The 13,848-nt window shown below is 39.6% G+C and overlaps 1 protein-coding gene across 5 annotated transcripts in view; it reads left to right on the top strand.

Moving 5' to 3' along the window:
* Nucleotides 1-11,433: 11,433 nt before the first annotated feature.
* DDC (dopa decarboxylase) overlaps nt 11,434-13,848 on the top strand; it is a 50,347-nt gene continuing 47,932 nt past the window's right edge. For 3 of the 5 annotated variants that reach the window (XM_059472236.1, XM_059472210.1, XM_059472200.1), the window contains exon 1: nt 11,434-11,667. In XM_059472236.1, the coding sequence (XP_059328219.1) occupies nt 11,467-11,667 (201 nt within the window). In that variant the 5' untranslated portion in view covers nt 11,434-11,466. The remainder of the gene's footprint in view (nt 11,668-13,848) is intronic. The other 2 variants (XM_059472226.1, XM_059472219.1) reach the window with 1 other exon arrangement.

Here is a 13,848-nt window from a genome sequence, read left to right as displayed (position 1 = left end):
TCCAGATCTGGTGTCACCACATCCTGGTAGCAATCTTGTGGGGCAAATAGTTTTTTCATAATGCTGACAGGGGGATCTGGCTGTTCTGTGATGGGGGTCATCACATCTTGGTGGCAACTACAGTGTTGCAAAGGGGAAAAGAGGAGGTGATATGTGACCAGCATGCTTACATGTTATGACTGTTTGTCTAAGGAAATGGTGTTGGTTATACCAACCATGTTAGCAGGAGTCAGGAGCAGGGGCACATGGCTCAATGGAAAGACTCATCTTAGTGCAAGTGCATCTTCCTGCAATCAGGCAGTTGGGCTTTGTACATATATCACTCCCAGCCCTGAGGTGAAGAGAACAACCCAGAGCAGAAGGGAGCAAATATTACCTTACTCATTGCTTCAGCTGTGAATGTGTGTCCATGACCAGGGAGACCCTGTGCATGTGGGAGATCTGGTTACCATTCAGTTTTTCCAGTGCTCTCATTTTGGGATATGTGTGTAGTGGGTTGACCCTGGCTGGATGCCAGCACCCACAAAAGCCTTTCTGTCTCTCCTCTCCACAGCTGGACAGAGGAAGGAAAATGTAACCAAGGGTTCCTGGGTTGAGATAAGGACTGGGGGAGGGCATTCATCGAATGTCATGATGAGCAAAATAGGCTCGAATTTGGGATATTAATTGATTTTATTACTAACAAAATCAAAGCAGGATAATGAGAAGTAAAATAAGTCTTTAAAAAACCTTTGCCAGCCCTTCCCAAACTCTACCTCCTCCTTCCCCAGCAGCGATGGGAGACAAAGAATGGGGGTGTATGGTCAGTTCATCACAGGCTGTTTCTCCCGCTGCTCAGGTAGAGGAGTCCTCCCCTGCTCCAGCATGGGGTCCCTCCCACAGGAGACAGTCCTCCATGAACTTCTCCAATGTGCTCTACTAAACATAAAGTTTCCTGAAGCTTTGCATTGGTTATTTCTGAAAAGATGCCTGTGTTTGCACAGACTGAAGAGGAGCCAAAGACACCTTTGTAGAAAAGCTGACAGGGATGTACAGCAAGAAACACTGGTCTGATCCCTTGCCATAGCACTTACCGTAATCTCAGACAACTGGGCACCAACACGCTCTTGATGAAGAGACTAGTGATGTTCTCATCCTTTCAAGAATGACTCATGTCTTACAGTGGTAGCAAATGCTCTTCCAAGCTTATCTCGAGTGCATGGCCCTTGTGACAAAGGGTTAATCACAGTCAGTGATTATAATAAATAATAAATAAATAAATAAAAATACCTTCTCGACCAAGCACTGTGTGTTCTTCGATATTTTTGTAAACAGTGATCCGAACAAATCACTTGCTCAAAAACAAGCGCTGCATTGTGTTCCCTCAAGCCATCTTTGTTCCTCATGCCTCATCTGGGTCTGTCTTTTCATCCACACAGGGGTTATTCCATTCATAAACTAACTGTTAACTTGCTTTTCTAACAAGAGGGCTTCACAGCACATTTAAGGCCTCATAGCAGTTCATCTGTCAGCCACAGCTTCTGTGAAGCTGACAATAGTCAATGCTTGAGAACATTCTTTCTGTGAGCAATACATGGCTGGACGAGTGCCCTGGCAGTGCCTACACCCCTAGGTAAGCGCATCTCAGCTCACAGCAGAAGCTATTCATATCTTGGTATTGGAAGAGTCTGCCTACTGTGATTGCAGCCTGCTCTCACTGTCTCTGTGACTCTTCACAGCCTGTCAGTTTTTCTGTTGACACTTTTTCAGTTCATCACAACCTCTCTTTTCTGTAGGCTTGCTTCCATAAGAGTAATATGCTCAGGCTGCTTTGAACCAGCAAATGGTACATTAACTCCTCTGAAACTGTGTGTGTGAGTCTGTGTCCATGTTCACTTCGTTAGCAGTTCCTTTTTTCCTTCTTTGGTTTACCTTCACATGTTCACACAACCAGCAATAGATACTGAACAGGGAAAACAAGTCACACATAAAATATTTATGAAAAAAGAGGATAGTTACTTTCCCAGTTTGTCAGCTCTGTCTCAGATTCATCTCCTGGCTAATCTCTTGCAAAGTCTACTTATGTTCTGCAGGAGACTTAGGGTTTATCCTCATACGCTGAGAGTAATCCATGTATTTGTGTTGGAATGCTTCATTTAATTCTTACTTTCTTCCAAAGGAAATACACCCTTTTGTTTTAATTAGAAAATTGTTAGTTGCACATTTTATCCAAAATACTCTCTTCTTTCTTGTCTCATCTTCGTGCTTATGCAGATTTGGACGTTGTTTATGGAACATAAAAGGATTTTTCATTCCATTCTAACTTGTTCGTATTTCTTTTACCTTCTCATAGATAATTTCCTGTAACTAGTATTTTTACATGAATGGAAGAATGTGCTGGGGGGAAAAAAGAAAGACAAAGATGGGGTTCTACTACTGTTCTCTTTTTGAGGGAGCAGCTGCAAGGAAAACTGGAAAAAAGGCCTGCAGTCTCCAAATATCATCCTTAAACTACAGACATAGAGTAAACCAAATACAACAAACCAGTGGGGTTTTTTACACATAGGCAACAGTGTCTGTTCCTTTGACATCAAATGTGGAAAACAGGCACGAACATTGTGCTAGATCCCTAATTAATTGCTTCAAATTATTTTCTCAGTGTCTAAGATATTGAGCATATCTGAGTCAATTTAAAGCCCTTCATGTTATAGCACAGAACAGGTTTTTTCAAATAATGTTAGGCTCAGTGAACTACAACCCAAACACATCATAAAATTTAGTACCTAGACCCACACCATGAGGCTGGCATGAGAAGAGTGTCAGGCTGTTTAGGTGAGGGAAAAGCAAAGTTGGGAGTAGAGCCATCTAATCATAACTGGACTAAAAGCCAGAGGAAACTGCCTTTTCATTTCTAACCTGCACTGTACAGTCATGGAAGAGGTGAAAGCTGTTAGAAAGTGGGTACAAACTGTTTAATCCCTCTGCTTTGATCTATGTCTTTGCATAAGGACTGACAGTGGGACTGCAGTGACTGATATCACGTTGTCTGCTTCATTTCTGGTGCTGTGCTGCCTGTTCAAACACAGCCTCTCCCCCACCTCGTTTGCAAACCAAAGGCTTCAGTAGTGGTAATGAATTGATGCTATTACTGCATGGACACAGCATCATTTAGGTATCATCATCACAGTTGACTTCCATGTGCAAAAACATATTGAAGCTTGTCTCATATTAGCTGTGAATAATAGGTCTGTTGGGTGCTTACCAATAAGCCCCAGCCTTTAAACCTTTTAAGATCATCTGTTATTTCTCACACACTGGTATCCTGAATTTTGGAACAGTTTGGCACTAAAGAGCGGATCTCTATTTGTTGTGTTTCAGTAGTAAACGAAGTTGTTCTCTGTGAAAGAAGGAGCAGTCTGAAGGGTCTGGAACAAAATCATTGGGTCTGACTTAGCCAGAACTTGTGATAGACAGCTTAGTGATCTTCCTTTTGTCCACCACAGAAAGATTCTGTTAAACAAAGATTTGTTTATTGCCAGCAGTTGATGGTGAGAATTATAAAATTAGTACGAGCCAGAAGAATTTCTAAATTATAGAAGAGACATGGAACATGATTTTTAGAAGGGCATTTAATTCCCCTTTTCCAACTTGCCTGTTGTACCTCCACACTTCATTTCCTTTTTCTTCCTGAGAAATAACAAAAAGAAATATTTTAATGGAAAATGCAACCATGGCCTCTTCACAGCAAGCTTTACAGGTACAGCAGAGAAATAAAAACACATCAGGTGACTTTGAGGCTGTATTTCAACACTGATGAAAACAGCATTTTAATACTCCAATCTTAATTTTAATTTCCATTTTTAATTTCCTTTGAAAGTTATTTATCTTTTGCAAGCCATTTGGATCAAACATTGAAGTAAAATTTCAGTTCTCTTTAAGTTTACTAAGGACAACTTCAATTTTTGCATCTCTTTATGCCCTCACAACAAATTTTGAATTTTCAGCCTTTTCAGTCAAATTCGGGAAGAAAGAAATATATAAGAAAAGTCTCCAAAACACCTGTTTTCCTGTGGGGTACCAGTGTATTGAGTTTGTGGCTCTGTGAACTCAGGAGTTTCTTTGAGGTGGAAGACACCTCGGACGCTGTGGCAGCTGGCTCTGGGATTTCTTGATGCTTTTCAAAACTGAAGAACTAATGATTACAGCAGCCAACCCAGGCATTGGAAATGTAAGTCAGATCACAGAATAACATCTGGCACAACAACTGCAATGACACCAGAAAGCTCACCTGGGACGTTTAGGTACTGGTTTCATTTTGAAAAGGCTCTTCCAGTATTGTAGCAGAGTTGTCATTGTTCTTGTAACATTAGAAGAGCCATAACAGTTTTAAAAACTGTGACTTTTTCCTCCTTCACAAAAAGGTTGGCTGTGATAATACTGCAATGGACTGGAGAGTACAAGAGGAACGACCATCCCAAATCTGCTACACTATCTGGCTGTGAGCTCTTTAGGACTATGAAATGCTGATAGTATTTTTTTTAGATAAACTTTACTGAAATAAAAATGACAGGACACCCCCTGGATTCATCTAGGAAGGAGAGCTCCATATAAAGTTTTAGAATAGGAAAACAAATCTTACACACTTTTAGAATTGCTTTTAAGTGTACATATGATCAAAGAGAGAAACTGGGAAAAGTTGGGTAAAGCTTATCTGGGGATGTTTATTCCACAGCTATATACCTGAGCTTGCAGTCACTTGAGTGGTACTTTGACCATATTTGTGTTTCTTTCGTGGCAATAATATTTCACAGAAGCAAATCAAAGCATTTGCTGCTACTGCAGCAGCCTCAGCAGAAATGTCCCGGAGTGTGCAGCACAGACGGGGAGCGTGTGATTTGACACTCTCTGCTCATGAACTTGTGCATGGAGCCCCTGGAAGAACACACAGGGCGCTGCAGAGTTAACCTGGCAAGGGCCGTTTCTGGGTGGGATCCCGCTGCCTTTCAGGGAGCCTCCTTTGCGAGCTGTGTTTGGAGGAGCTGTGGGAGGGGGAGATGCTGCTGCTGCTGCTGCTGCTGCTGCACGTTCAGCGCAAAGCCCGTGGCTGTGATAGGCTGAAGGGACATGGATACTCTGCCTATATATGCTGGCAACTGCGTCCTCTCCGCTTTGTAGCTGCCACTGAGGAGCAAAGGAGGGCAGTGAGAAGGGCAGGGGAGAAGCAAAAACCTTACCAACTTGCTGTAAGTAGCATTCTTTGTCCTCAAGTCTTTATGGTTATTAAATTGAAGTAGGTACATTTGGATTAATGCAACAATTGGTTATGGAGAGTGGGATCTAAGTTAATAAACAGACAGCTTGTGTTATTTTAGGGATGATGATAACAATAATAACATTTCTTTTTATTCTAAGTTTGCACAGTCTAGTGTACACCTATTGTGTTGTGTTTGCTCTTTTTTACATCTGATGTGTGTCAGCTGTAACTGTTTATATGCATTTATGTAGAGTCCCATGTATACAAAAGTTTGTACCTTGTCTTTCCAAGTACAGCAGTGCTTGCAATAACCAAGCAGAACTTGAGAAATTCTCTGCCTAATATTCTGAATAATAAAATTTCAAGATAAATTAAATGCATGCCTTTTTTAGGGTAATGTTTTCCTCAGAAATAACCCTTTCCCATCACAGTACTAAGACCTCAGCAGGGAACATTATGAGGTTGCAGACACTGTGCCAGTGACAGTAAATGAATACAGCCAGCAACTTCTGGAAAATGTAATTATTTAAATAAAATATAGAGGTTATAATATACTCTTAATTCTTGACTTGTGCAAAGATAGAAGTACAGTGTAGATCCAGTTCCTTTTTACCTGTGCTGAAGTAAAATTCATCCTTTGGCTCTTTTTCTGGCAATATCCTATTGCCAGCAGGGGAAGTTCAGCTTAACAGTGGCAACAGCTGCAAAAACCTTCAGCTGGGTTCAGCAGCAGGAAGTTCTCGTGGCTTTGGTGGTGTCACTGAAACACCATCAGCCCTTAAATTACATTTTGGTCTGCAATAATCAGAATAGAAAGTGCACTTGACTCATATATTGGAAAGAGACCCAGTTATAGCTGTATTTGCTCAAAAAAAGTAAAGTTTTAGGTGCTATTAATGTGTCTATGCATTCTTCCTGTCTGCATTCATAAACAGGAGCTGCTAAAAGATTTTATTTTGTTAGCTGTTGTTTATTTTAATTTGATCAACTGGAGAAGAGGGAGACATAAAATTTTAATGTATCAAATATACGTCTCTCCTCATTTGCTCTTCTTTTGCCTTTTCCCTCTTTTTTTCTGCTTTTTCATCTTTTTTCTCTTTTTCCTTCTCATAATGAATTTCCTGGTAGCATTTAGATATATTTTACATTCATATTTAGTAAATATGAAAAAACTCACCCAGGTTCTGAAATCATAGACAATGCCTTTTAACAGAAATAATGAATGTTACCAAGAAAATACTATACCTATAAATATCTTTAGTAATTACTTGTGTATAAGCTACTCATTTGTATGGTTCAGTTTCAGATAAAGTAGAAAATTGCTGGCAAATGAACATATGCAATCTAAAGACTAACAATAATTTTCAGTAACTTCAGTAAAATAAAATGTGTCTCTATTTCAGTGCTGTGAAGTAGGAGTAGTTTTTAAAAAAGCAACAAAGGATATGTCAACTTTAGACTGTGTAGTGTACTTGTCCTCTGACAAATTACAGCAAAATCAAAGACCAAGGAGTTTATATATGAACAAGTAAAAAAAGATACACTGATATAATTTAAGGTTTAACGTGTTTTTTTTCTTGGTTTTACCTGCATTTTAGAGCAGAACATAATCTTCTCCAGTAAAGTAGGATTTGATCAGAAGTATGCAGTGGTGACAGTAGCCATTGATTCTTGCTGGGAACAAAAGTGCTCAGGCAGAATATGTGCTTGGTAAAATTGTATTTTATCAATCAGAGTGAGGCTGTCAATGAGTTTGCACACAGGCTGCTCACAGTGTGGCAGAGGTTGCAATTAGGCAGGGCACCTCCTGAAAAGCTGGGCTGTCCTCACTTGGGGTTTAGCTCACAGATAGTGAATATGCTGAAACTCATCCTGGGAGCTGTGGGATCTCTGAAAGTGTGGAGACTTTCTCAAGAAGATATACCACTATTAAATACTTATAGAAAGAGGCTTAGTTTATCTGAAATTTCCATTTAGTTTTGGAAACTTGGCTTGCATTATTTTGCAGTTGAAGTTTCTTCAAGTTAAGTGGATATTTTGACTGCATGCAGACTGTAACACTCATCCCTTCAGGAAGTACAGATTCTCTCAAACAGCATTTTCATTTCAAACCATAAGGCCTGAGTTCTCTGAAGTATTTTGCTTCTTATAAAATCTCTATATTTTAAAAATACACTGGCATAGAGGGAAGGTCTCTCCCTATTCATTATGTTGTTGCATTGTACATGAGCTTGATGTGCGTGCAAGTAGAGATATTCTGTACTGGTAGAGAAATTGCAAATTATTTAATTCAGTAATTTGCATTTTGATAGTACTCACTAGTGAGCATTACAGTTGCCTGCTGGAGATGGCTTCCACAGCAAGTAGTACTTTGAAGCAGTGAAGTGAAATCTATAGCAAACAGTTCAGGAAGAGAATAAAAATAGGCATGAAAGGGTAAGTGGGTGTCGGTTTCTCGGCTGTTTAGGTGGCCTGGAAAGGCCCGGGGTGGCCTTGGACAACCCGCGCTTCAAAGGACGAGAAGAGGCTCCAGATCTTTTCTCAGTCTTGGTGTTTATTAATTGTTTATCTAAAAGATTTTCTCTTGGCCTGACAGAGGTCTGCACAGCAGCCAGCCATGAGCACACTGCGAGCCCCCGGGGCGGTCACCTATCTTTATACTCAAAGTTACGTATACAATATTTATCAATTTTCCCCAATACCTTCTACCCTTATTAACCGGTGCACTTTTAGTAATAACCAATCCCAAAGTGCCAACATCACCACAGAAGATGGAGGCCGAGAAGAAGAAGAAGAAGAAGAAGAACAGGACACACCCCAATTCCTCCATCTTACTTCTTTAGACCCCCCTGTACAGAAATCCTAAACCCTGTGTTTTACACTCTAATTAACTTATCCCTTCACCATTTACCCCAGTGAAATCCTCCCATCCTCATACAGCTGTCGTCTCCCGTGTAGGATCAAAGTCCAGCCACCAGACACTTCTGGCAACATTCCAGGACTCCCGAGCCCCCCAAGGGTGTTCTCGGTCCCTCTGCACCTCAGTCCTGAGGTGCTGAGATCCCACAAGTGGGTCTTGTCACTCACAGAGGAACAAATATAACATAGGAAGTGAACAGGATGACCACGGTGTTCCTGCAAGGAGTATGCCTTCACAGTTCCCCCATGAGAAGCATATATTACTGTAGGTAGGGGATTTTAGGAAGGAAATGCATGAATAGAAAAAATCAGATTTTTAATTTCTTTGTGTTGCCTTTGGGAGAAAGAAGGGTTAAATACTTTGCTTCAGATTGAAGCAGTTTGACGTACTTCACTGCACTGTAAGAGTATTAGAGATTAAGTAAATATTAGTTCATATAAATTTATAACAGTGTAACCACTATAGCACATTTGAGATGAAAGATTCAACCTTCAAATCTGAACATTTAAGCTTCCAGGTTCAGTTACTTCCATGCAAAACAGTGGGTTTCCCCTGTAATTTAATTCTCTACCTGAATTTTGCTATTGCAACAGTGATTAATGACAGAAGCAGTGCAGCCAAAACAATGCTAGGATGAGCCAATGAACCTCCCATTCTTGGGAAGAAGTTACACAATTACAAGCAAGGTCTTCGTGATTAGACAAAATGTGTAGTTTGTCAAATTGAGTTCCATAGCAATAGACTACACACACAGAATGTGTATCTGATATTTAGATATAATATTTTATTTGCTTATCCTGATATCCAAAAAGAACTTTGTCCTAATTTCTAATAATAAAAATAACAATATCAGCATACTGTGTAGCAACAAGTTGATGTAAATATCACAACCTATAAAACATACCATGTATGTTCTGGTAATATGATAAAGTAAATTCTTTTTTTCTGTGTGTTTGTGAGCTGTGCTGAGCTTACACACAATATGATTTAATTTATGCCATTTGATTTGTATTTTAGGAAAATACCATGTGATCCACAGAAGTTTTTATGTTAAGTGGTCCCTTTTATTTGATTACTACCAAGTAAAGCTAGGGAGTAGTGTAGTGATGCTCTTACGCAGTGATGCTCTTACCTGCTGTGCTTGGGGCTCACTGGAGCCACAGATGTGGAATGAGATAGGTGATATGATCCGTGTGTAAAGGTCTGTAGGAATAGCTGCAGCACACTGGTGAGCAACAGCACAGTGCTGGGAACACCAGTCCTCATGCTCTGAGTCAGTTCAGTCTCAGGCATCTCCCACTAATTTGTCAGTTGTTTGTTAAATTCTTTTTTTCATAGCTTTCTTCTCCGAAACCAGTGGAAAAAATAACAGATCACCTGATTCAAGTTCTTTAGGGCATGCTATAGCAAGGAACCCATGAATGAAGTAGCATAAAATAAATAATAATAGCATGACTTAAGAGTTAAATTAGAATGCGTTGAAAAAGAAGTTCAACAGTACAGTATTTAGATTTCTTCTGGCAAAAAAATATCTAAACCAAAGAAGAGAGCCTTGGTGTGTAATTAGATTGCTACCACAGAAATGCATATTGTTTGCTGCAGTTCATGCTGATTTCTTTAGAGAATTTGTTAAAATTTTGAACGATGAACAAAGAGGTGTTGAATGAAAATGCAGGTAAGATTTAGGGTGTATGGGAGAAATTGAATCATCCTGATTTTAAAGGAGCAGAAACAAAACTGCCTGCTTAAACACAGGTTTTCAAAAGGCAGTTGACACACAAAGCTGCCCACTGCACATTCTAGGACTGTAATGACCACTGGTAATGTATTTCCAGCAACTTAGTGGCAAGATATGAGGTCCTAATACCCCTTTATGAAAGGTAGAGACAGAGCCAAATAAACAATTTCATTATGATTATAGAGAATACTCTATAAAACTCTAGTGAAATTGCAACAGGAGCAACCATCTCTGGGCATTTAAAAGTCCCTACTGTGCAGATCCTTGCTCTCCCAAGTGTTTCATGACCTGCAGCACCACCCTGCCTTCTTAAATAAGAGCAGCAGCTGCTCCACACAAATTCCAGATCCCCTGTTTGTAGCAGCAGAGATGTGTCTAAGACAGTGCTTGGTAATGTCTTTCTCTTGTGATGTTACAGTACTAATTCAAATGTAATAAAGCCCAGGAGGTTCTCTTTTCTCAAAATTACGTCCTCAGTTAGAAATCATTATCACAAATACTTGATATCTGAAAAATTGTCTCCTACTTATCTAATATTCACATTGTGCTTAATATAATTATTTCCTTACAAAGTGAAGATCTACAGGTGTGTGAGCTAAGCACAATAGTTCTTGAGACCAGCAGTGAAAATTCTTTTCTCTCTTATCAATCTTCTGACCGGATTCCAAGGAACAGCATCCCTCAATGTGAGCATATCAGGACTCGTGGACACTTTTTTGGTACTCAGTGGATAAAAAGTTTCAGCCATATATTCACTGAGTACTCAAAATGCACAGCTAGACAGAGTAATAAAATTGAGTGGTCCAGGGTGGCAGGAGCAGGCACTATATTAATGTTATATCATGAATTTATGTTTGCAGAGCACTTTGCAGGCGAACTCCAGCTCCTCTCAGCTGAGCCGTGTATCACCTTGGGTGTGCTCGCACAACCTGCCTATCTCAAATAACCCCTGGAGCTGCAGCCCAACATCTTAGAAATATGGACAGCCCCAGACAGAGCTTCCTCACATTCTCCTGCAAAACACAGTACAGACCAACTTGAAGTGAATTCTTTTTGAAACCTCACTAAGAAACAAAGTTTTGTAGATGACAAAGCATGTGCATTTACAGTGAAAGAGTAAAGAAGCTAGATCTTGAGACAAGACAGGAGTTGAGAAGCAGATAAAATGACAGGGCAGCACCGTGGATCACTGTGATAACTGTGATTATTATAGTTTGTTATTACAAATTATAACAGAGACACACAGACAGGTATTTTCTTATACTTATTCTCCATAAGGCAGGAAGGAGTTGATTATGTGCTACTTAACATTGGACATCCTTGTGTCAAGCAGCAGCTGTAGGAAATATATCTGTAATTTTTGAATCTTTATCCATGTGCTTCTACTGTTCTTCTGTGCTAAACATATTGTCTGTGTGTAATAATCTAATCTACTCATATCATGACCATCTGAGTCTTCCTATAAATCATATGAATAACAGGTTTAAAACTAGTAAAATTCTCTTTCAAAAATGGTTCTTTTTTCTCTTTCTTTTCAGGTGTTTTTCCGAGAATAAGCCCTAAACTCCGTTACCCATGGATGCTGCAGAATTCCGCAAGAGAGGGAAGGAGATGGTGGACTATGTGGCGGATTACCTGGAGAAGATAGAGAAACGTCAGGTGTTCCCAGATGTGGAACCAGGATACCTACGGCCCCTCGTTGCAGACTCTGCACCCCAAGATCCTGAGAGCTTTGAGGATGTCTTTAAGGACATTGAGAAGATCATTATGCCAGGGGTAAGAGAAATTGAACTGTAGTGCAATGTTCAATACTGCGTTTAGGTTTTCAAACACCTTAAAGAAAGTGGGGGTTTACCAACATAAATACCCACACTGATTAACTTTTACAAGGCAGGAGCCAGCTTTACATGTTGAATATGATCTAACTAATGTTTTCCATTTTTCCTAGAAATAATCAAATCATTCTTTTGCTTCATGCATGGTTTACTTTTGAAAATAATTCCTTTTCCTCCCTTGAACTGGTTAAAGCAAAACTTCATAACTTTCAGTTTCATGTGATATTTTCACTACTTTCATAGCACAGTAAATATTTTACAAAATAGTATTTTTATTAGTCTGCTGTGCCTGAAGTGTTTCTTCAAGCTGATCTTTAAATGTTAAAATTCTCTTAGGAGACTTCTTTTATTAGAGTTGACTAGAAAGGATTCTTCCCCATACTTGTTCTGTTGACTTACTCTCCTAAATGTCAACTACTTCTCGTAACTTCTAAGGCAGACCACCCTGCCTAAATATTAGGCCTTGAATAGATCAGTATTGGACAGACAATGCAGAACTGTTGGCAAAGCATCTGGCATTTGTTCAGCCCTGAAATTTTCTCGTTTTTCCACTCATGGTGCACCTTTTTTATTTTAAATATGTACTTGTCTCCTTAGGCCTCTAAGTAGCTTGAAGAGAACTGAATTATTAGTAAAAGTTAATGAGGAATCTCTCCTTTGGATCTCCTCAATAAGCACTTTGGGTTTCTTCTCTAGATGCAGCTAGGTGATATGATTGTGTTGGGACTGGACACCACAATCAAAATTACTTTAGTCAGTGTACTATGATGCCAATTCCTTTCCATTGACCAATGTAAATATTTGATATTCAGTATGATTTTATCTTGTTTTCCTTGGAGACAGCCATCTGTACTTTAACAGGCAAAAGCTCAGCTGAAGTAAATTGAAACCTTTGCACTCTTTTCAAAGATTTGAGGATGAAGTCTTAAATCCAAGGGGATTAAATCAATGCAGATTAGATAAAAGAATTATGTCCAACACGTGCAAATATTTTAATTGCTGCTCATAGATATAATTGGCTTTTCTTTTTCATTGGAGCAAAATAGTAATGTCTGTGAAGTAGAAGAGAAAATACTTTGAACACCTGAAAACTTTCAATAAAATAATAATGCATTAAAAAATAAGAGATGAATAACTCGAGAGTAGAAAGTGAGACATTGAATTCCAATTATGTCATCAGCATGTCATGTTCTCTCTTAACTAAATTGACTTCTCTTAATATTTACGTGCCCTGCAAACAAATGTACTTTTACACACTGATACATTCTGAAGAAAAATTGTTCTATCCTAAATTTTTCTACTGGTGTGAAATGTTAGTGACACAAAGAGCACAATATAAATCCCAGTTCTTATAGTAATTCTGATTCTACCCATGTTGCTTTTACTTAATTCCAAAGACTCACATGGGCACAGAACCATGAGGTCCTGTATAGTAAAGAATGGATGGTATCTCAGGATAATTTAGTCCATCCCCTCTGCTCAAAGCTGAGTCAGAGCAGGTTGTTCAGGACTATATCCTGCTGGTCACTGAATATCTCCAAGGATGAACTCTGCTGTCCTGTTCCAAAGTTGGATCACCCTCACAGTAAAAAAGCTTTTTCTTATGTTTAAATGGAATTTTCTCTATTTCACTTCATGCATATTTCTTATTGTCTTGTCACTGGGTACTTCTGAGAAGAATCAGGCTTCATCTTTTTTACACCTTCCTGTGAGGTGTTTATACACATGAACAAGGTACCCCCTGAACTTCCTGCAGGCTGAACAACCCCAGCTCTTTGAGACACTTGTCACATCACAGACACAGCAATTAATCATCTCCATGGTCTTTCCCTGGAATCACTCCAGCAGGTCTTTGTTCCTTGTACTGGAAAACCCAGAACTGGATGCAGCATTCCAGGTGTGGCCTTTCCAGTGCTGCACAGAAGGGAAAGATCAACTCTTTTCACCTTCTGGCAGCAGTTTTGATACCCTGGCCCACAGAATACTCTTGGGTCACAGTGCTTGCTGCCAGGATGCATTGCTGGCTCATATTCAGCTTGGCCACCAGGATCCCCAGGTCCTCCTGGGGGATTCCTTCCCCAATTTATTCCGAGCTGCTTGCCAGCCAATTGATCCTTGCTCT

The sequence above is a fragment of the Ammospiza nelsoni genome, chromosome 1 (assembly GCF_027579445.1).
Source record: "Ammospiza nelsoni isolate bAmmNel1 chromosome 1, bAmmNel1.pri, whole genome shotgun sequence".
NCBI lineage: Eukaryota > Metazoa > Chordata > Aves > Passeriformes > Passerellidae > Ammospiza > Ammospiza nelsoni.
Note: the sequence above shows the minus strand (reverse complement) of the source record. Positions and strands in the feature narration are given on the sequence as shown.